The 25,284-nt window shown below is 34.4% G+C and overlaps 2 protein-coding genes across 2 annotated transcripts; both read right to left on the bottom strand.

Moving 5' to 3' along the window:
• Positions 1-2,850: 2,850 nt before the first annotated feature.
• On the bottom strand, positions 2,851-6,176 carry LOC132736617 (heavy metal-binding protein HIP-like). The gene has a single exon (XM_060723778.1). It carries the CDS (start codon positions 6,099-6,101, stop codon positions 5,214-5,216), a length of 888 nt encoding a protein of 295 aa, XP_060579761.1. The 5' UTR covers positions 6,102-6,176; the 3' UTR covers positions 2,851-5,213.
• A 4,840-nt stretch (positions 6,177-11,016) lies between these two features.
• LOC132736616 (complement C1q tumor necrosis factor-related protein 3-like) lies at positions 11,017-12,069 on the bottom strand. The gene has a single exon (XM_060723777.1). The coding sequence runs from the start codon at positions 11,975-11,977 to the stop codon at positions 11,090-11,092; it is 888 nt and encodes a 295-aa protein (XP_060579760.1). The 5' UTR covers positions 11,978-12,069; the 3' UTR covers positions 11,017-11,089.
• Between the last annotated feature and the right edge of the window lie 13,215 nt (positions 12,070-25,284).

The following is a 25,284-nucleotide window of genomic DNA, read 5'->3' as shown; positions in this document are numbered from 1 at the left end:
CTCATATACAATCCTGTCATGAAAAAGAACTATTTCACATGCACTTGTAAATGGCTTTACATATAAGTTACCGGGTATCGTAATAATGAATACTTAATTATTTCATGATATGTTTAATAAATAATCAATTAACATTGAAGTACATCCATGCCAAGCCATGCCAAACTTATGTGTTTGCTTTAAAACGTAAAACATCACCTACTTAACAATAAAAAAAACATAAAATAAGATTTGTTACATGCTGCCTAAAAACATCTGATACTACACATGCAATCAGAGCAGACCAAGATCAGCCGGTATATCCGTGTCGTCTGAACATGGCCTGCACTGTTAGCTATCCAGTCAATACATATTTTAAAATGAAACGTGTTATTAACAAACAGTCGTTACTAAAGAAATAAAACAATGTTGTAATATTGACAAAAGTCTAAAAACAAGATAAACACTTCTTGTATATTCACTGAAAAATAAAATATTTAACCATCATACAGGTCATGGTTACACCTAAATAGACTTTATTTCTATGAAGATTTCTGAAAAAAGTAGATTGGCTAACATATTGTATCTAGGACCTCATTTGACTAGGATAGTGTTGAGGCCTTATATTGAAGACAGTATATAATTCTACAAGGATAGAGAAATCTGGAATTAAGACTCAAATATGACTAGGCGGAGTCCTTAACAAATAACAAAGTCAAATCTGGACTAGTAAATTACATAAAATGAGGATGGTAATGTTACGACCCATGCGATTACCTTGTGTTACATCACTGAATTTTCATTTTCAGAAGTAATTACTTTACAATATTATAGAACTTATTTAACATAAAGAAAAAAAAAGAAATTCCAATTTAACATTGAGCTTACATTGGAAAAAACGTCTTTAATTCAAGGGAAACAACAACTCCTACCATTTTAAAATTGATATCGAATTAAGAGTTGTACCTCTTGTCATGAATATTTTATGCCTTAATATCATAAGGAAGATTAAAAAAGACCAAAATTTTATGTCATTCAAGGTGTTTAAGAAAGAAAGATACAAACAAGGACAGTGGGTGCAATACCCAGTGGATCAAGCCTAAAAACATTAGTCTCAATTAGGCAGCAAAGAAATATATTTGCCTCTTAAATTGTCAAACTTTGAAACCCTATTTTTGTTTTTATGCACTATATAATTGTGTTCTCAAAAGAATAGCGACACCATTTTATAAAGTTGAACGCTTGGAACTGTGTTCTTAAATTTGCATCGATAAAGAGTATACTTATGGAGGGCATTAGTTGCAAAAATTCCAGACATGTAAAGAGCTTCTTTGAAAAAAATCTTTTGAAAATGCGAACGTGCATTCCAAAGTATTTTCACTGTATCCGTGCACTACTATTAATATGCAACCGTATATTTCCGTAACAGAAGTTCGTTAACACTCTGTCAAAGAGGGGCGGGGCGTTATGCATGATTTAAGATCGTTTAACTTTGTTAATCTACTTTTGTCATTTTAAACATGTTACTTTGAAATTGGAAGAATTTGAATAGTGGGTAAACATGAAGTTAATTTCACGCCGTTGAGGTTGTCAAAGTGCTCCATGACGAAGTATACATGCTGTATGTAAATAATGTCAAGATACAAACGTAATTTACAGCATCAGTAATTTTTGATAAATGTGTCGCTGGATAAGTATATTTTGCTGGCAAAATTTGTACAAGGTATTAATGCAATACAATAAAAAAAAGAGCGATCAGTGATCACATGTGTCGCCTCATGATGGCCAATTTCATGTTGGGACAAATTTTGTGACAGACGGACAGACAGACAGACAGTTCACAACTAGACTTGGTACTGATCATTCCTGTAAAGTTTGGATAGAATTGCACCAATAGTTTATGAGGTGTAGTCCGGACAAGCTTTTGCGTATCTGGCAACACACAGAAAAAAACACCTTTTTATCAAAGGGCCATAACTCGGCCAAAACTCATTCAACCAGAAAACCCGTGCAATATGCACAAGAACTTGAGCTACAAATCAATCCTGAAAAGTTTCATTGAAATTGCTTTAGTGGTATAAGAGAAGTCGTCCGGACAAAGTTTAAAAATATTTTTTTTTAAAGAGCCATTTCTCTGACAAAAATCATTGAACCGGAAAATGCTGACAATATGCACAACTAGACTTGGTACTGATCATTCCTGTAAAGTTTGGATGAAATTTCACCAGTAATTTATGAGGAGTAGTCCGGACAAGCTTTTGTGTATCTGGCAACACACAGAAAAAAACGCATTTTTATCAAAGGGCCATAACTCGGCCAAAAATCATTCAACCAAAAAAACCGTGCAATATGCGCAAGGACTTGAGCTACAGATCGATCCTGTAAAGCTTCATTGAAATTGCATTGGTGGTATAAGAGAAATAGTCTGGACAAACTTTAAAATTAAAAATTATTAAAGGGCCATAACTCTGACAAAAATCATTGAACCGGAAAATGCTGACAATATGCACAACTAGACTTGGTACTGATCATTCCTGTAAAGTTTGGATGAAATTGCACCAGTAGTTTATGAGGAGTAGTCCGAACAAGTTCTGTGACGGACGGACAGACGGACAGACAGACAGACAGAAAGACAGACAGGCGGACAGACGGACAGACAGATGACGGAGAAGTGATCCCTCTATGTCGCCACTACTCCGTAGAGGCGACACAAAAATGAAGAAAAATATGAACTTTCCGGACATCCTTCATATTTGTAAGGGATAGCATATAAAAGTTAATTCAAAAAGTTTTATTGTTGTTGATTTTTTAATGAAAGGACTTGAAATACTTTATCAAGATTTTTGTACGTGCCATTTTATGTAGTCAGATCATACACGTAATCAACTCAAATTAGGCTAGGAATCACACTTACAATTGATTTTCAGTTGAAAGAAAGTATTTTCCTTCATGTCTTATTCATATTTTCCGCATTTAGTTTCCGATCTATGTATGATCTATGTAAGAATTTAAAAGTAAGCTTTTTTAAGGTTTTAGACGTCAGTGGGGTTCCTTAAGTTTTGGAGATTTCATTCTATTGGATAGTTAAAACCATGCAAATACATTTTTCTTACTTAAGACTTATAGTGTACGTATGTCCAAAAATAATGAAAAAATGGTCGCCTCCCAAAAATAATTAAAAAAATTATCAAACTCATTTTAATAGCCATTTGTGACCTTTGATATTTTGAAATTGGAAGTATTTTGCACACGGTTACTTCAATTTCTAACAAGATTGCATTTGTGAAAAATCCTATGCAACCGCATAAAAATAACACTAAATAGTAATGTAGGAACAGGATTTGTTTGTTTCTACACAATTGAAGATTGCCATAATGCTTAGATCACTGACCTATCTAATTCTTTTAATCAGATTAGTGGTTAAATCTATTGTTATTCATATAAAAGTTCAGAGTAGGGATCCATCAATGCAGTTGATTTTAGTGAATTTGGTGACGAAGGTCATATTTCACATGGCCAAAATTTCCATGACTGTACATCAAATGACAACACAGTAAGACACTTTGTCAAATCTAGGCCAGCTGATATCAAATAGAGACAAACAGAATCCCTAAAAAAGTCCAAAACAACAAAATTGAAAATGTTGCAGGCCCGGTTTGATTGAGTCTGATTATGGACAGTACTTGAAAGTGCTAGTTACCGTCCACGCCCCTCAGCACTGGATTAAGCAGAATTCAACATTTAACACGAAAATGATGAAGTTTTGAATTTAGAAACATCCGCAGATGTGTTCATACGGCGTTATCATTGAACCTTCAATGTGACACAGTAGTGCCATTCCATGGAAAGCGGCGTAAACTTCACTTTACATTTTAATCTGTGCACAAAGTTTAATTTTCATTGCTGTACATCAAAGGACAAGAACGTAGAACACATAATCAAGATCTAGGTCACCTGACACAAAGTTCAATTCTACAACTAAAAATGTGCACATAGTCCAAATTTCATAGTTGTACACCAAAAGACATGAAAGAAGGTCACTGTCCCCTTGGGCAAGGCAAAATTTTGACCCAAGGGTTTAATTCAAAGAATCTTCATACAGGTCCACCCAACAACATTTCATGTCAAATATCTAAGCTGTAGCTTTCTCTAATTCAGAAAACATTTGTTTTAGTTTCTGTTTCTACTATGTGTACATAATGAAAATCAATGCCCCGGGCAAGGCCAATTTTAACACCAGAGGCAAAATTTAAACAACTTTAATAGATTACCTATTGATGATATCATATACCAAATATCAAAGCTCTAAGCCTTGTACCTTCAGTCAATAAGATTTTTTAATTTTTTACTATATGTGCATAGTGAAAATCAATGGCCCCCGGGACGGGGCCAATTATGACCCCAAGGCTATAATTTGAACTTGCTAGAGATTAACTACACAATGTTTCATGCAAAATATCTAACCTCTAGCCTTCGTCAATTTAGAGACAATTATTTTTTAAAGTTTTTACTATAAACATAAACGGAACACCTATCCGGGGTGGGGCTAATTTTGACACTAGAGGCAAAATTTGAACAACTTTGGTAGAGTACCTATAGATGATATCATATACCAGATATCATAATTCTAAGCCTTTTACCTTCAGACAAGAAGAATTTTAAGTTTGTACAATATATACATACAGTGAAAATCAATGACTTCCGGGGCGGGGCCGATTTTGACCCCATGACCCCAGGGCTATAATTTGAACAATCTTGGTAGAGGTATACCAGACAATGCCTTATGCAAAATATCTATGTTCTAGGCCTTGTGGGTCTTTACAATAAGATTTTTTTAATTTATTCGTATAATCCTTTTGGTTGCCATGGTAACCAGATTTCTGCATGGAATGAAATTTTTGAACAACGTTGGAAGCCCTTTTTCCAAGGAACTATCCTACCAAGTTTGGTTTAAATTGGAAAAGTTGTTTTTCACAAGAAGATTTTTTAAGTTCACTATATTATCTTTATAGAACACACAGACAGACAGACACACACACACACACGCCCGCACGCACGCACGTACACACGTACGCACGCACGCATGCACCACATACACGCTCACAGACATACACGCGCACGCACACACACAGGTGAACCGTTTTATGCCACCGCATCGCAGAAGAAAAGTTATCCTTTTTATTGTATAATATGTTTTTAAAAACATTACAAACGAAGAAACGTTTCGGACTGAATCACGCTAGTAGAAATCCTGTAAACGTTACGTAACGATAATCCTCAGAACTGAAAATTTCGGCGTCATAGTCATAAATGGTCTCAAGCCAAATTGACTGTCCAGCTGTAACTTCTATCACAGCACTATTTGTGGCCATTCCTTGTCTATAAATCCCGGAATCTACATCAGCGTATACAACAGCATCGACTATGTTTAAATCATCCTTCATCAACCGTACGTTTGTCTGTTTCAGGCTACATTCAAACGTATATGTTATAAAGTATATCCCAGACACTGGAGCCGTAAAAATACCGGTAAATGTATTATATCCATTTCCACTATTGGTAATTATTTTATTAAATTTGATTGTTGTCACCGGGTTCAATCCTTTAAGTGGATGATCTAAATATGCTGTAAATGCAACAAATCCCGTAGAACTTGCTCTTATTCTTCGAATTATCGGAGATTGCCATTCATGTTTTTTCTCAACAATTCTTGATTTTATGTGCAAATCATCGTCATCACGAGGAGGCACATTACTGTCAATGTTGGTAAGACTAATATTCTGCTCGGTCGTGTTATCTATTTCTTTTTCCTCATTAAATAACCTTCGTAAACGTTCATTCCCATCTTCAATTATACCGAGCTTATGTTGTAGTTCTGTGATATCGTTTGATTGTTTAGCAATAATTGATACCATATCGTCCATTTTTATACTTTGCTGTTTCATTTCTTTACTCAAATAAGCAACATCTTTCGCTAAAGATCTGCAATCAATTCCCTTTGTTTCCATAAAAGATGAAACAATCTCATATATAAGCCCTGCATTCAGAACATCACCTTTCGAATCAGGAAATGTCGACGCCGGGTGGATCAAGACTACAATCATGAATACAAATGCAAACATTTTTCCTTATCCGAACAAAAGACACTTTTTTTAAGACTAATTACATCACAGTGAATAAAAATGTGTCAGTTACAAACCCATATCTTATCGTTATAATCTTATCCCAAGGTTACCAGTTTATAAGTTTGATAATTTGAGTTTTAATCATAGATTGCAAATTTTATATCGTTGCACAGTTTATCTTTATATTAACAGTGACTCGACGTTTACAATGATAAATGACAATTTAATCAGCATATAAGAAAGAAAATTAGCTTAAACATGTAATATACACATACTATAACATAATTTAATGATCCTTGCGAAAAATACAATATACATGTATATCTAATGTTTTAGTAGCTCTTCAGAATAAATGAAAAAGTAACAAGTTTGATATGGAGATGGCTTCCATTTCATTCTTTAAAAGGAATAAAATACACAATACCTTCACACACTTATACAATGAGTTATTTAAGAAAAGACTTTTAAATTTTAATTATTTGGGTATTGTAGTTTCCATGCAAGATTTTCACTTTAAAGCTTTTGTTTATCTCACATGACCTACATATAAATAAGACGGAAACTTTTAAAATAACATTTGTAGAGGGCAACCGAAGGATTCCTGTAAAATTTGTACAGACTCAATTAAACAGAGTCTGCAATTCTTATGTTATTTTGTTGTGATTAATGCTTCCGAGGGATCACTTTGTTTACAGAATTTTTCTATAACTCCTACGTAGGGTTTAAAAACTCTTATCTTTGGTAATGTTATTAATTACAATGAACACCTGTTTCATTCTCTAGCAGTGGACTGCGTGCATATGGAGTATTCTTATCTAAAAGTTACTTATGCTGATTTGACAATTACCAAAGTTTAAAAAACAGCTCGATGCGCAGTTAATGGTCAGATATAAAGGTAAAAGTAATTACATGTGAACATTGATAACTGACAAGGAAATTCAACTAGCTACCAATGACAGAGAATAGGGATAGTAATGTACAATATGAAAAAGCTAAATATATTAGATAAAATAATCCTTATGCATATTACAGTTTTAAATTTAAATGTTTAAAAATATTTTCAAAATAAAGAAAAATAGTTACTTTGATACAGAAATGGTTGACATCATGGATGTTTTATTGCTGACAATTCAGAAGACAAAAAAAAACAAGTTAAGCTATAAAGTATCATCAATAAAATGTTTGGGTAGAATAACTCTAACACAGTTTGATTCAGATTAACATATAAATGTGCTTTTTATTCATGAGGATCGAATCGCAAGGAACGGTATCCGTCGCTTCAAGAGTTGAAAAATTATGTGTTTAATATGTAACTTAAGTGTCAGCCAAGGCGGTATACCGTGCATTTAGCCCAAGGCTGGAAGATTTTATTTTATGAAGTCTATTTTCAGAACTTGTTTCCTAAATATTATGCATAAGACAGAAATTGTGGTAAACGATCCTGGATAACAAAAGCTCACTTCCAAGAACTTTGTATGAACGGTTATTGCCATATTGAGAGGAAATGGGGTTTTCTCTAAAAATCAAAGTAAAGGTGACCGCGACCTAAAAAAAGTCATCTATACTTTGTACATGCATCTGCCCTATGGATTTCAAAGCGTGTGTGTGCAATTGTATTTTTATTATAGAGCAGAAACGGTTTTTAAATCCAAGGTGAAGTAAATAATGATCTTGACCTTTAACCTGTCAGATCAATAGGGTTATTCTGGTAAATAACTGCAAAGATTAAATTTTAATGATGTGGATCAATTTGGTTGGTTAATGTAGAAATAGAGTTCAACTTTAAGCAAACAGTGACGTTAACCTTTTACTGTTACTGTTCAAAGTGCCCTCAATTCTACAGCGTTTTAAGTCCACAGGATCTTTCTTCTTTTTTACCAAATATGTTTGATGTTCTTTAACTATTATTCCCTGCGGTCTGGAGACCGCAGGGTATTGGTACGCGTTTAACTTTTGAGGCATGGAGGAGCACGTGACCTGTTTTCGGTACATGGAGGAGCATGTGATCTGTAAACCGTATATGATTGGTTAATTGACCTTTTCGAAAACCTGGCTAAATACCGTTTGCCGGTACGTTACGGATAATTATAATCCTCTAGGGAATAAGTCAGAATTACACCTATTTAGAACAAAAAACTATTACGTGATATCTTTAATTTTCTATAATAATGTTACCGTTTAAGGTAGAAAAACTTGAATGATGTGTTTGAAAATTATCAATGTTTCTTTAATATGTATCTCAAAATGTTACAAACAATAAATTGTTTATACTGAAAATCTACAAAATAAAAAAAAATCGTTGTGGCATCTGCCATAATAAATAGAGATATTTTCTGCGAAAACTTTTTTTTTGCTCGGAATTATTCATAAAATGGTAGGCCTATTTAATCATTTTCTTAAAAAGAAATAATTGTTTTATGTTCGACTTTCTCCGGTCATCAACGGTCACCAGTTTCCAAAGACCTTCTTCTATATTGATCGATTATTGTCAACTATATTCCTGATACAAACGTTTATTTATTCCCCCCCAAACAATGTTGAAAATAGTTAAATGAAATATCTTTATATCATTAAAAATGTTCCCCGCAGGAAACCATTATACTTGTTATATTTTGGTTTGGTTTTACGTCGCACCAACATTGCAGATCATATGGTGTCTTTTCAGGTTTACCGGTGGAGTGAGACATTAGGTGCCCATCTGTGCATTATAATTTCATGCAGGAACGGTAACATGCGTAGTAGTTACTTCACAAGAAAAAATCCAATAGTCCCTGTCGGGATTCGACCCCGCAGAGGTGGGGGAAAATGGTTTAAAGTCAACGACCTTAACTAATTGACCACGGATGCCCTCATAAACTGATACAGGCTAGATTTGTACTAATTTATAATTGTAAGAGCTCTATAAATCTTTATACAACATTTTTATTTTGATCATATCCTTAATATAATCATCTTATATACTATCCTGCCATGAAAAAAAACAACAACTTTTTCACACTTGTAAATTACTTTACATGTTAGTTATAATAATGAATACTTAAATATTTCATGATATGTTTAATAAATAATCAATAAACATTGAAGTACATCCATGCCAAACCATGCACAACTTATGTGTTTGCTTTCATAAGTAGATTTTTTTAAGTAGATTATGTTTTACGCTTGTAAAACATAATCTACTTAACAGTTAAAAACATAAAATAAGACTTGTTACACGCTGCCTTAAAAGGAGAGTGATAATTTCGTAACATTGTATGACTCCTATAATAACTTAATTTAGAATAAATCTAACATTAAAAGCAGAGGGAATCAGTCTTTCATATATTAAAAGCTGTACCTTAAATGAATGGAGTGAAACATTGTTGATGCCAATATAGAAGAAACCTGCATGTATGGATGTTCTCCTAATTATTGTCAAACCGAAAATCCATCTTTCAACTATAAGCAAGCTGGCAGGACCTGATACTACACATGCAATCAGAGCATACCAAGATCAACCGGTATATCCGTGTCGTCTGAACATTGCCTGCACTGTCAGCTATTCAGTCAATACATATTTTTAAATGGAACGTGCTGTTAACAAAACGCACGTAACCTTAAGAAATAAAACATTTTGTAATATTGACAAACTCTTGATGAACTCTTTTATCATATTGTATCTCGGATCTCAAAATCTGAACTGGTGAATTCTATAAAAGTTACGATCCATGCGATTAACTTGTTTTACACTACTGAAATTGTTTTATATACTTTCTTTTATTTAAATATGGTATTGTCCATAATGTAAATGTTGTAATGCCAAATTTTAGCAGCAAATAGTTTCGAGTCTTCTAGTTAAACGATCATAAATTTGAGACCTAGCATAGAATTACTGACGTTAATTTTAAGGCAATCAGTATCACTGATTGTACTTGTAAGGGATAACATATAAAAGTTTATTTAAAAGGGACTACAATAAGTTTGTTATTGTTTGACTTGAAATATTTTATCGAGAATTGTGTACGCACTATTTGATATAGTCTGGACAAACAAATTTAGCACTGTCAGATCATAGCTGTTTTTTTTTTCAAGAAACCAACAACATGAGTGCACAATTTCATATCATTCGTACATTTCATTTTGTAAGAATAAAAATTTTATCATGCAAAATGACACAAAATGAGAAGCGTTTCTTTAAACGCTTTTAACTCTAACTGGGCTAAGAATAACACTTGTCGTTTAATTCCTTGCCTATTTCTTTCAGATCTTAACCATATTTTCCGCTTTAAGTTTCCTATCAATGTAAGAATTAAAAAGTATGTGTTTTAGGGTTTTGATCGCTAGTGGGCTTACGTTTTGAAGATTTCATTCTATTGGATAGTTTGAACCATGTAAATACTGTTTTCTCACTTAAGCCTTAAAGATCCTGTAACACATTTTTTTATGTTTTTTTTTTTAATTATAAATATCATGCTTAAATTAAGACATATCATTTTTGTAAGTTCTAAAAGCATTATCTATAAATATACTACCGAATTTAATAGTTTATGTAAATTAAGGGAGGTAATAATTTTTTTTATTTAATTTCTATAACGTCTAAGTCAATTTTTTCAATAAGAAATGAATGCATATATTTTGATGATTACATATAATATGTACAAATATTTGCAGTACATATTTTACATATTCTATGATGTTTGAAGATTGTTTTATAAGCATAATTATATACATAATATATAATTAAATTTAAGTGTGGTATATAACCTCAATTACAACGTACAGGATCTTTAAAGAAAACATAGTTCAAATATTATGAAAAAGGTCACCTTACAAAGCAAATAAAAAATTAATCTCAATTTAATTGAGCCAGATGTGTCCTTTGATATTTTAAGGTTGGAAGTATTTTACATACAATTACTTTAATTTCTAAAAAGATAATTTATTTATTTTTTATTGTAACATTTGTTTTATAAACATAACAGATAGGATAAACGAGTCGGGTTGAATCACACCAGTAGAAATCCTGTAAACGTTACGTAACGATAATCCTCAAGACTGATAAGTTCGGCGTCATGGTCATAAATTGTCTCAAGCCAAATTGATTGTCCAGCAGTAACATCTATCACAACACTATTTGTGGCCATTGTTTGTCTGTAACTCCCGGAATATGGATCAGCGTGTACAACGGCGTCGACAATGTTAACCCCGTCCTTCATTAATCGAATATTTGTCTTCTTCATTCCACAATTAATTGTATATGTTATGAAATATATCCCAGATACTGGGGCCGTAAATATACCGGTAAATGTATTATAGCCATGTCCATGATTAGTAATTATTATATTACATTTAATAGTCATCCCTGGATTCAAACCCGTAAGCGCATGATCTAAATATGCCGTAAATGCAACAACTCCCGTAGAACTCGCTCTTATTCTTTGACTCATCGAATATTTCTGTCCGTCTTTGTTCACAACACCTCTTGATTTTATGTCGACTTCATCGACATCAAGAGAAGGTTTGCTACTTTCAATGTTGGTTAGACCATCATTCTGCTTGGTTGTGTTATTTTTTCCATTTTCCTCATTGAATAGGCTTCGTAAACGTTCATTATCCTCTTCAATTATACTGATCTTGTGCTTTAATTCTCTGATATCGTTAGATTGTGTAGCAATAATTGATACCATATCGTCCATTTTTATACTTTGCTGTTTCATTTCTTTACTCAAATCAGCAACGTGATTCGCTAAAGATCTGCAATCACTTCCCTCCGTTTCCATGAATGATGAAACAATCTCACGTATAATCCCTGCATTCAGAACATCGCCTTTTGAATCAGGGGATGTAGACGCCGGGTATATTAAGACTACAGTCATGAATACAAATGCCAACATTATTCAGTATCCGAACAAAAGACGCTTTTATAAACCTTATTACAACAGAGTGAATGAATATGTGTCCGTCTCAAACTCTTATCTTTAGTAAGGTCATTTAATATTAAAATGAACACCTGTTTAATTCTCTAGCAGTGGACTGCGTGCATATGGAATATTTTTATCTGAAAGTTACTTATGCTGATTTGACAATTACTCAAAGTTGAAAACATAGCTCGATGCGCAGTTTAAGGTCAGATATTTAGGTAAAATTAATTAGATGTGAACAATGATAACTGGCAATAAAATTCAAATAGCTACCAATGACAAAGAAAAGGGACAGACATGTGCAATATGAATACACTAAATATACTAGATAAAATAATTCTTATGCATATTACAGTTTGAAATTAATGTTTTACAAGGTTTTCAAAATAAAGAAAACTTTACTTTAATACAGAAATGGCTGACATCAGGGATGATTTATTAATGACAATTTCAAAGACAAAAAACCAAGTTTAGCTTCAAAGTATCATCAACAAAATGTTTGGGTAGAACTTAATATACTCTTACACAGTTTGATTCAGATTAACATATCAATGTGCTTTTTATTCACGAAGAATCGCAAGGAACGGTATCATTCGCTTCACATGGCGATATTGGTAAAATGCTCAACACTTTGCTGAAAATGATGTGGGCCTATTTGTAGTCACACTAGAGCTTACGATTACTTGCAACCACCGGCGACTTGTAAAACTGACGATCATCAGCGATTGTCTGCGACCAAAACCATTTTTGCACAGATAAATTTAATTTAGAGAAGTCATCATTGACAATCGCACGACAGGTCATAAGTAAACGTACGATGGTGTCAAGATTGCCTGGGATTACTTACGACTACCCGTGACATAACATGCGATCACCTACAACTTGTCGTACGACCATCACACGATAACTAAAGACTACTTAAGATTATCAGTGACTAGTGGCAATTTGTAAAGACTGTCGTAAGATTGTCGCACTTCCGAACGACCATCGTGCGACAGCCCTAAGATCTTATAAGATAAGAAATGGAATTTTGACTAAAGGGGTATTGTGTTCATTTATAAAGATGTAACTTATATATAGAATACCACAAAGCGATGTAATATGTGAAATATTTAAATGGTCTGAGCTTTGTAGAAGGGAAAATATGTTTACTATGAAAACTAAGTGACAGACAAGGCGGTGCCATGCATTTAGCCCAGGGCCTGAAACACTTTACTAGGGAGTTCCTGAGGAAGATTTCATTTTATAAAGTCTATTTTGAGATCTTGTTACATAAATATTATGCATCAAACTGAAATTATGGGGTAACGATGAACGGAAAACATTAGCTCACTTTCAAGAACTTTGCATGAACGGTTATTGCCATATTGAGAGGAAATGGTTTTTTTTTAAAAAAAAATCAAGGTAAAGGTGACCTCGACCTAAATAAGTCATTCATTCTTTGTGCATGCATCTATTTAATAATGACCTTGACTTCTAAGACCAAAAAGGGTCCTCTGGCAAATAACTGCAAAGATTAAATTTTAATGATGTGGATCAATTTGGTTGGTTACTGTAGAAATAAAATTCAACTTTAAACAGTGACGTTGAACTTTTACTGTTCCTGGTCAAAGTGCCCTCAATTCTACAGTTTTTTGAGTCCACTTTATCCTTTTTTACCAAATATGTTTGATGTTCTTAGCCATTATCATTTTTTGGTTTGATTTTACGTTACACCATTTGCAGATTATATGGTACCTTTTCAGGTTTACTGGTGGAGGGAGACACAAGGTGCCCGTTTTAGCATGATACTTTCAGGCACGAACGGGCACATGCGTAGTACCTACCTCAGAGGTGAGGGTAAAGTGGTTTAAAGTCAACGACCTTTACCTCTCGACCTCAGATGCCCTCATAAACTGATACAGGCTAGATTTGTAGTGATATATCATTGTAACAACACAATATTTTATAGAACATTTTTATTTTAATCATATCCTTGATATTATCATCTCATATACTATCCTGTCATGAAAACAAAACTATTTCACACTTGTAAAATACTTTACATAAAGTTATAATAATGAATACTAAATTGTTTCCTGATATGTTTTTGTTTTGTTTTGGGTTTTACGTAAAATCGACACAGTATAGGTCATATCGCGACGTTCCAGCTTTACTGGTAGAGGAAGACCTCAGGTGCCCTTCCGTGCATTATTTCAGGCACGAACGGGCACCTGAGTAGAACCACCGACGTTCCGTAAGCTAGCTGGATAGCTTCCTCACATGAAAGAATCCAAAGTCCCTGTCAGGATTCGAACCCACAGCGGTGAGGGGCAAGTGGTTTGAAGTCAACGACATTAACCACTTGGCAACGGACGCCCCCCCCGATATGTTTAATTAATAATCAATCAAAATTAAAGTAAATCCAGGCCAAACTGATGTGTTTGTTTTAAAGCATAAAACATCAGCTTCAATAAAAGTCATAAAATAAGATTTTGGACACATTGCCTAAATACAGGAGATTGGTCATAATGCAATATGCTCTGACTCCTATAATAAAGACTTTTTCAATTAATCTACCATTAATAGCAGAGGGGAAAAATCAGTCTTTCATATATCGTTATTACTAGCATTGCCTTAAATAAAAGTGGTTAAAACATTATATAGATGATACAAATATTGACAAAACCTACAGATGCTCTCCTAAACAGATAAAAACTTTTTCAAACTTTGAATGATAAAGAAGAATCTACATTTTTAACCATGAGCGAGTGGAAGCATCTGAGACTATACATACGACCAGAGTCAAACAAGATCAGCCGGCATATACATGTATGTGTCGTCTGATCGCAACATGCACTGTTAGATATTCAGTCAATACATATCTAAATATCCCATTAATTTGAACGATGGGCAAAGTCTGTTTAAAATATTTAGCTGGGTCTCAGTAACATTGATCATACCAGTATCAGAAAGATAGTCATTAAATGTGTATTCATATCAAAAACAAAAAGAAAGGTTCTTAGAGCAATAATAAGCAAATGTAAACAAGAGGGCCATGATGGCCCTGAGGTCGCTCACCTGTATATAGCCCCCCCCCCCCCTCCCCCGGGCCAATTTTTACCCAAGGGCTTTTATTTGTTTTTATTTGAACAGACTTGGTAGACACCCATAAGAAGATGTTTCAATTGCTAAACATCTAAGTTCTAGCTCATTGGGTTTTTTAAAAGAAGATTTTTTAAGTTTTTACTATACACATATAGTTAAAAACAATGACACCCCTGGGGCAGGGCCAGTTTTGACCCCCGGGCTTTTATTTGAACAAACTTGGTAGATATTTACTTAAAGATGTTTCATGCTTAATATCTAAACTCTAGCTATTTGGGTTTTTTCAAAGAAGATTTTAAAGTTTTTGCTATACACATATAAGGAAAATCAATGACCCCCTGGGGCGGGGCCAGTTTTGACCCCAGGGCTTTTATTTGAACATACTTGGTAGACACCCATTAGAACATGTTTCATGCTAAATATCTTAGCTCTAGCTCTTTGGCTTCTTTAAAAGAAGGTTTTTTAAGTTTTTACTATATGCATATAGGGAAAATCAATGACCCCCTGGGGCGGGGCCAATTTTGACCCCAGGGCTTTTATTTGAACAAACTTGGTAGACATATACTAGAAGATGTTTCATGCCAACTATCTAAGCTCTAGCTCTTACGGATCTTTAAAAGAAGATTTTTTAAGTTTTTACTATATGCATATAGGGAAAATCAATGACCCCCCGGGGGGGCCAATTTTGACCCCAGGGCTTTTATTTGAACAAACTTGGTAGACACTCACGAGAAGATGTTTCATGCCAAATATCTTAGCTCTAGCTCTTTGGGTTCTTTAAAAGAAGATTTTTTAAGTTTTTACTATATGCATATAGGGAAAATCAATGACCCCCTGGGGCGGGGCCAATTTTCACCCCAGGGATTTTATTTGAACAAACTTGGTAGACACTTACTAGAAGATGTTTCATGCTTAATATCTAAACTCTAGCTATTTGGGTTTTTTCAAAGAAGATTTTAAGTTTTTGCTATACACATATAAGGAAAATCAATGACCCCTGGGGCGGGGCCAATTTTGACCCCAGGTCTTTTATTTGAACAAACTTTGTAGACACTCACTAGAAGATGTTTCATGCTTAATATCTAAACTCTAGCTATTTGGGTTTTTTCATAGAAGATTTTTTAAGTTTTTGCTATACACATATAAGGAAAATCAATGACCCCCTGGGGCGGGGCCAATTTTGACCCCAGGGCTTTTATTTGAACAAACTTGGTAGACACTCATTAGAACATGTTTCATGCTAAATATCTTAGCTCTAGCTCTTTTGGATCTTTAAAAGAAGATTTTTTAAGTTTTTGCTATACACATATAAGGAAAATCAATGACCCCCGGGGCGGGGCCAATTTTGACCCCAGGGCTTTTATTTGAACAAACTTGGTAGACACCTATTAGAACATGTTTGATGCTAAATATCTTAGCTCTAGCTCTTTGAGTTCTTTAAAAGAAGATATTTTAAGTTTTAACTATATGCATATAGGGAAAATCAATGACCCCCTGGGGCGGGGCCAATTTTGACCCCAGGGCTTTTATTTGAACAAACTTTGTAGACACTTACTAGAAGATGTTTCATGCTTAATATCTAAACTCTAGCTATTTGGGTTTTTTCAAAGAAGATTTTAAGTTTTTGCTATACACATATAAGGAAAATCAATGCCCCCCTGGGGCGGGGCCAATTTTGACCCCAGGTCTTTTATTTGAACAAACTTTGTAGACACTCACTAGAAGATGTTTCATGCTAAATATCTAAACTCTAGCTATTTGGGTTTTTTCAAAGAAGATTTTTTAAGTTTTTGCTATACACATAAAAGGAAAATCAATGACCCCCTGGGGCGGGGCCAATTTTGACCCCAGGGCCTTTATTTGAACAAACTTGGTAGACACCTATTAGAACATGTTTGATGCTAAATATCTTAGCTCTAGCTCTTTGAGTTCTTTAAAAGAAGATTTTTTAAGATATTACTATATGCTATAGGGAAAATCAATGACCCCCTGGGGCGGGGCCAATTTTGACCCCAGGGCTTTTATTTGAACAAACTTGGTAGACACTCACTAGAAGATGTTTCATGCCATATATCTAAGCTCTAGCTCTTAGGGTTTTTTAAAAGAAGATATTTAAAGTTTTTTCTTTCGGTTGCCATGGCAACCAGAGTTCTGCATGGAATTAAATTCTTTGAACAATTTATAAAGGTGACCACCAAAGGAACTTTCCTGTGAAGTTTGGATGAAATTGGCCTTGTGGTTTATGAGGAGATGTCATTTAAAGTAAAAGTTTACGGACGCCGGACGGACGGACGACCGACGCCGGACGAAAAGCGATCACAAAAGCTCACCCTGTCACTTTGTGACAGGTGAGCTAAAAAGACAGTTTTCACATAATCTGCTGGAAACAAATTAATTAGCCTTTGTCACGAGTATAGAACTGGGCCAGTATTAGACCATGGAACTTAATTTTCAAATTCTCAAAACTATGATATTTTGTTTGTTTGTTTCATTTTACACCTTTTCCCCAACAGTATTTCAGTCATATAGGCGGGTAGTTTCCAAACCATCGTTCCTGGAGAGTTACACCAATACTTGACTACCTTCCTCCCTGCTAAACTACCAAAGTACTCTGATATTGAAACCTCTTAAAGCTGCATGCCTCTAGAGGAGCCAAAATTTTCAAGGACTTGAACCTTAAAGAAATGTACTAAGAAAAGAAAAAATATTTACAATTCAGATAACATTTAACATTTAATGAATGACTGATTTTGCAATATTTATACAGTGTGACTAAAGCAGTAATTTAGTGTGTGCATATTTTGACATTTATTTGATGATAGTTTATCTGGTTTGAATTGCTATTTGCAATGTGAAAAATTACTTACTTTTTAATACATTTTTAAATTTTTAATGAAAATTAACATGAATCTGGAGACATGCTGCTTTTACATTCAAAACAAGCAATTATATATCATAGTATTGCAAGCAATCCATAAGTCCCCTACCGGTTAGAACCCCATCAACATTCTGAAGGGCCATTGGCCATTCACTAATGTTTCAATTTTTCTCTATTTAAAGAAAATTTGTTGGAAAAGTTCTTTAAAAGTGATCACAGGATACAGTTTTTATGAACAGACAGACAGACGGACTGAAAGACACTCTAAAGTTAATATTTGAAACATCCCTGTTACCAAAATATACCATTTTAAAAGCAAAATTCTTAAAGAGGAGATAACTCTTGAATTAAAGATGCAATTTCATAAAAATGTTCAGCTCTTTTTGACTAATCACAAATATTGTTATATTTGCTATGTTTTAAGCCTATTTGTTGCCAAGGCAACTGATATTTTTTCAAAATAGGAAGAACAGATAAGGCATGCATAATCTCAAGACTGCTATCTACCCATATGTCAAGTTTCATAAAAATATTTCCAGTACTTTTTGAGTTATCACTGGATTCAGTTTATGTGTAAAATTTGCCATATTTTCAGTCTGTGTTGCCATAGCAACCAGAATTTTCAACATAGGAAGAAAAGAAAAAACGTGCATAATTTCAAGACTGCCATCTACCCATATGTCAAGTTTCATAAAAATATTTCCAGTACTTTTTGCGTTATCACTGGATCCAGTTTATGTGTAAAATTTGCCATATTTTCAGCCTATTTGTTGCCATAGCAACCAGAATTTTCAACACAGGAAGAAAAGAAAAAGACGTGCATAATCTCAAGACTGCCATCTACCCATATGTAAAGTTTCATAAAAATATTTCCAGTACTTTTTGCGTTATCACTGGATCCAGTTTATGTGTAAAATTTGCCATATTTTCAGCCTATTTGCCATAGCAACCAGAATTTTCAACATAGGAAGAAAAGAAAAAGACGTGCATAATCTCAAGACTGCCATCTATCCATATACCAAGTTTCATAAAAATATTTTCAGTACTTTTCAAGTTATCGCGGGATCCAGTTTTGTGGACGGACGGACTGACGGACTGACAGACAGATGGACGGACGGACAGACGGACGGAGGGTAAACCTAAAGTCCCCTCCGGTAAACCGGTAGGGGACTAATAAACTTTCCTGATTTAAAGGATGTTAATTTATCTATTCTAATGCCCACTTTTGTGTAAAATAACGCACCACAAAATCCATTGCACAAGTCCATCATTGTTACTGTTAGGATTAAAAGTAAAATACAGTCCGACCCCGGTTATTCGAAAACCCTTTATTCGAATACCCGGCATTATCCGAAGTAGATCAGCGGTCCTGTTTTTATCTCTATATTAATCAATATAAATAACAGCGTATTATTCGAAATGCATTATCAGATTACCTCCTATTTTTCGAAGTAAAATTTCGGTCCCGATTATACAATTAGGAAAGAATTTCACACCTATTATTCGAAGTCAGCCTAATTATTATTCGAAGCCAGACTAATTTGGGCAGATCCACTCGCTGACCGGTCGACTTGTGAAAAATATCAACAGTCATGCGTCTATTTAGACAATCATGATAATAACTCTTAGTGTGTTCTTTATTCAACTTTTATTACCGAAAATAAAAAGCTTTGCACTGTGTCCGATTTTGTTACTGTTATTGCTTGAAGATGACAGTAATAATTTTCATACATACAGTAAATGTGAATTTGTCAAAACATCCAAAACATTTTTTTTTCATTAATTGTAACGCTACATGAGAGCCTTTATCTTAAATTGAAAATACCAGAGTTTAGCTGTAAATACCGTAGTTACAACACGGCCATTATCAAGGTTTGCTGCGAAACGAAACCATACTTAATGCAGAATAAAATCCAAGTATTTATGTCTTCAATTTCAGTACAATAATTGTTACGCATCTTTTCTTTAATATTTATTTTTCTCAATTGATTACAGGAAGTAAGTGAGTTGTAAATGGCAGTTTTGCTATGACTGGTCAATGTGGAGTAGTTTTCGTCTATCACAATATTCCGATTTCGATTATTCGAACCCATCGGTTATTCGAAGTAAATATTCAGTCCCAGGCACTTTGAATAAACGGGGTTGGACTGTAGTGTAGATTCAAATCATTGTTTATTTAGCATGTTTGACTTATGTATGAAGATATGTAATATTAACTACAGGGAATCTAAACTGGAGTCATGAAATTGTCACACAAAACGGAAGAGAATAAAAAGAAGTAAACAAAAAAAAAACAAACAAAAAACAAAAACAATGAACGCATCTAGTTTTATAATGAAAATACAAAAGAAAATAAAAATAACTTTTTGATTATAGAATATGAATTATAATATAATTATGTAATTACCAATTTTATCTTTATAAAGTTTCATTTTCATTAAAGTGTCATAATGCTCATACAACTGCAAATGGTAAGTGAACAGGTAGGTCAAAATAACTAGACATTCTGTCATAATTGTGTTCAATTCTATATTATACTTAAATGAGAAAATAATCAACATGACGAAAATTTCTATAAATATCGTTCAGAATGTACCGGTAATATCTAATTTGTGAATATAGTGGGGCAGTCTTTTTATTATAAATGTTGTTTTTATACTGTATTATAATAATTATAATATTATCAATTATTTTTCAATCACCATAATAATAGTCAATCTTTTAAAATATATTACAAATTAATCTCAATACAACATCGACAAAATGAGCATAATGTCACTTTTATATTTACAAAAGACTCTTTCATTTAAATGCAAGAAAAGGTAAATTAAAGCTAAAATCAACAACTCAGACAGTTTTTTTATGAATGGTTAAATCACAAACATTTACAATGTCAACAATCAAAGTTGATTTCTTTCCTTTTTTTTCTTTACATATAAATTTACATAAATGGTAAAAGAAAACTACATTTTAATCATTTAAATGACATGGCACCTTTCCTTTTTACTGGGGAAGGGAGATCTCACTATGTATTCTTTTATATTTTAATCACTATTGATTTTTAAGTTTGATTGTGACAATAGTTTATAGATTGTACTTTCTTGAAACCACTCACAAGTCGACATCATGAAACTAACCTGTTCAGGGTGATTTATAAAAAAAGTACGGTCGTAACTCGTGAGGGAGACCTCTGTAACATGTTGAGAATGTGCAGAACCAGAGCTTGAATCTAGGACCCTAGGAATACAGTACTACGGATCTTCTGGCTAAGCTATTTGGCCCTTTCTCATATTTTGCCATAATCAGTGTTCAATTATAAGCCATAACACACTCCCCGCTATATTGAAGTTTAGATGGGTAAAGAGAACACTTTACAGTGACTCTGGAGCTATATACAATTGTGTCCCTCAATGGAAATATTTGGTTTAAAAGGAATGCAAGCATTTACATCTTATTGTACAAAACATTTATGATATAAAACTCATTAGATGCGAATAAAATAAAAAAATATGGCAGCTTTCAGTGAAAGTTTTATAACAAGAATGTGGAACGACACATATACCCCCCTTTCTAGCCATTGACTCACATAATTGATAATTTTATTACATAAACTTGCCAAAAATGGGTACATGGAAGTGTTCAATTATGGAAAAATCAACGGAAACCATTTTGACATTTAAGGCCCATGTGACATTGACCTTTGACCTAATGACCCCTAAATCAATAGAGTTCATCTACTTCTTATGACCAATAACTAGGTGAAATATGAAGACTATGTGATGAATACTTTTCAAAATAATCAGTGGAAACCCTTTTGACATTTAAGGCCCCTGTGACCTTGACCTTTGACCTAGTGACCCCAAAATCAATAGGGGTCATCTACTAGTTATGACCAAACACTATGTGAAATATGAAGACTTTGTGATACATACTTTTCAAGATAACAAGATATGTTTGTAAAACATGTATGCCCCCTATCAGCAGCCAATTAGTCATGTAAAAAGGTTATTATGCATGACTTCTGACCCAGTGATCAAACAATTAATAAGGGTTATCAAGTATCTACTGGTCATGACCTTAACCTTTGACCCCTTGACCCAAAACTCAATAGGGGTCATCTGCTGGTCACGACCAATCATCATACAAAGTTTGAAGTTCCTAGGCCTAAGCGTTTTTAGTTAATTGATCGGAAACCGTTTTAACATACAAGGTCAATGTGACCTTGACCTTTGACCCCTTGACCCCAAAATCAATAGGTCATCTGCTGGTCATGACCAATCACCATACCATGTTTGAAGTTCCTAGGCCAAAGGGTTCTTTAGTTATTGATTTGAAAGCATTTTTACCTACAAGGTCAATGTGACCTTGCCCTTTGACCCCTTAACCCCAATAGGGGTCATCTACTGGTCATGACCAATCACCATACCAAATTTGAAGTTCCTAGGCCTAAGGGTTCTTTAGTTATTGATCGGAAACCGTTTTTACCTAAGAGGTCAATGTGACCTTGACCTTTGACCACTTGACCCCAAAATCAATAGGGGTCATCTACTGATCATGACCAATCACCATATCAAGTTTAAAGTCCTTAGGCCTAAGGGTTCTTTCGTTATTGATAGGAAACCGTTTTTACCTACAAAGTCAATGTGACCTTGACCTTTGACCCCTTAACCCCAAAATCAATAGGGGTCATCTGCTGGTCATGACCAATCACCATACCAAGTTTGAAGTTCCTAGGCCTAAAGGGTTCTTTTGTTATTGATCAGAAACCGTTTTTACCCAAGAGGTCAATGTGACCTTGACCTTTAACCCCTTGACCCCAAAATCAATAGGGGTCATCTATTGATCATGACCAATCACCATACCAAGTTTGAAGTTCCTAGGCCTTAAAGTTCTTTAGTTATTGATCTGAAACCGTTATTGCTTACAAAGTCAATGTGACCTTGACCTTTGACCCCTTGACCCCAAAATCAATAGGGGTCATCTACTGATCATGACCAATCACCATACCAAGTTTGAAGTTCCTAGGCCTTAAAGTTCTTTAGTTATTGATAGGAAACCGTTTTTGCTTACAAGATCAATGTGACCTTGACCTTTGACCCCTTGAACCCAAAATCAATAGGGATCATCTACTGATCATGACCAATCACCATACCAAGTTTGAAGTTCCTAGGCCTTAAGGTTCTTTAGTTATTGATCGGAAACCGTTTTTGCTTACAAGGTCAATGTGACCTTGACCTTTAACCCCTTGACCCCAAAATCAATAGGGGTCATCTACTGGTCATGACCAATCACCATACCAAGTTTGAAGTTCCTAGGCCTAAGGGTTCTTTAGTTATCACTCGGAAACCATTTGGTCTACGGACCGACGGACCGACAGACCGACGGACCGACAAGTGCAAAGCAATATACCCCCTTTTCTTCGAAATGGGGGCATAATCAGCAGATACCATTTTGACATTTAAGGCCCTTGTGACCTTGACTTTTGACCTAGTGACCCCAAAATCAATAGGGGTCATCTACTAGTGATGACCAATCACTATGTGAAATATGAAGACTTTGTGATACATACTTTTCAAGATATTCAGCGGAAACCATTTTGACATTTAAGGCCCCTGTGACCTTGACCTTTGACCGAGTGACCCCAAAATCAATAGGGGTCATCTAATAGCTATGACAAATCACTGTGTGAAATATGAAGACTTTGTGAAACATACTTTTCAAGATATTCAGCGGAAACCATTTTGACATTTAAGGTCCCTGTGACCTTGACCTTTGACCTAGTGACCCCAAAATCAATAGAGGTCATCAACTAGTTATGACCAATCACTATGTGAAATATGAAGACTTTGTGATACATACTTTTCAAGATAATCAGCGAAACCATTTTGACATTTTAAGGTCCTTGTGACCTTGACCTTTGACCTAGTTACCCCAAAATCAAAAGGGGTCATCTACTAGTTATGACCAATCACTATGTGAAATATGAAGACTTTGTGATACATACTTTTCAAGATAATCAGCGGAAACCATTTTGACATTTTAAGGTCCCTGTGACCTTTACCTTTGACCTAGTGACCCCAAAATCAATAGGGGTCATCTACTAGTGATGACCAATCACTATGTGAAATATGAAGACTTTGTGATACATACTTTTCAAGATAATCAGCGGAAACCATTTTGACATTTAAGGCCTTGTGACCTTGACCTTTGACCTAGTGACCCCAAAATCAATAGGGGTCATCTACTAGTGATGACCAATCACTATGTGAAATATGAAGACTTTGTGATACATACTTTTCAAGATATTCAGCGGAAATCATTTTGACATTTACAGCCCCTGTGACCTTGACCTTTGACCTAGTGACCCCAAAATCAATAGGGGTCATCTAATAGCTATGACCAATCACTGTGTGAAATATGAAGACTTTGTGATACATACTTTTCAAGATATTCAGCGGAAACCATTTTGACATTTAAGGTCCCTGTGACCTTGACCTTTGACCTAGTGACCCCTAAATCAATAAAGGTCATCAACTAGTTATGACCAATCACTATGTGAAATATGAAGACTTTGTGATACATACTTTTCAAGATAATCAGCGGAAATCATTTTGACATTTACAGCCCCTGTGACCTTGACCTTTGACCTAGTGACCCCAAAATCAATAGGGGTCATCTACTAGTGATGACCAATCACTATGTGAAATATGAAGACTTTGTGATACATACTTTTCAAGATATTCAGCGGAAATCATTTTGACATTTACAGCCCCTGTGACCTTGACCTTTGACCTAGTGACCCCAAAATCAATAGGGGTCATCTAATAGCTATGACCAATCACTGTGTGAAATATGAAGACTTTGTGATACATACTTTTCAAGATATTCAGCGGAAACCATTTTGACATTTAAGGTCCCTGTGACCTTGACCTTTGACCTAGTGACCCCTAAATCAATAAAGGTCATCAACTAGTTATGACCAATCACTATGTGAAATATGAAGACTTTGTGATACATACTTTTCAAGATAATCAGCGGAAATCATTTTGACATTTACAGCCCCTGTGACCTTGACCTTTGACCTAGTGACCCCAAAATCAATAGGGGTCATCTACTAGTGATGACCAATCACTATGTGAAAATATGAAGACTTTGTGATACATACTTTTCAAGATATTCAGCGGAAATCATTTTGACATTTACAGCCCCTGTGACCTTGACCTTTGACCTAGTGACCCCAAAATCAATAGGGGTCATCTAATAGCTATGACCAATCACTGTGTGAAATATGAAGACTTTGTGATACAAAGTGTGA

Source organism: Ruditapes philippinarum, unplaced genomic scaffold (genome assembly GCF_026571515.1).
Source record: "Ruditapes philippinarum isolate M1 unplaced genomic scaffold, ASM2657151v2 ctg1774_1_1_1_1, whole genome shotgun sequence".
Lineage (NCBI taxonomy): Eukaryota > Metazoa > Mollusca > Bivalvia > Venerida > Veneridae > Ruditapes > Ruditapes philippinarum.
The sequence above is the reverse complement of the archived record's forward strand: the minus strand, read 5'-3'. Positions and strand labels throughout refer to the sequence as shown.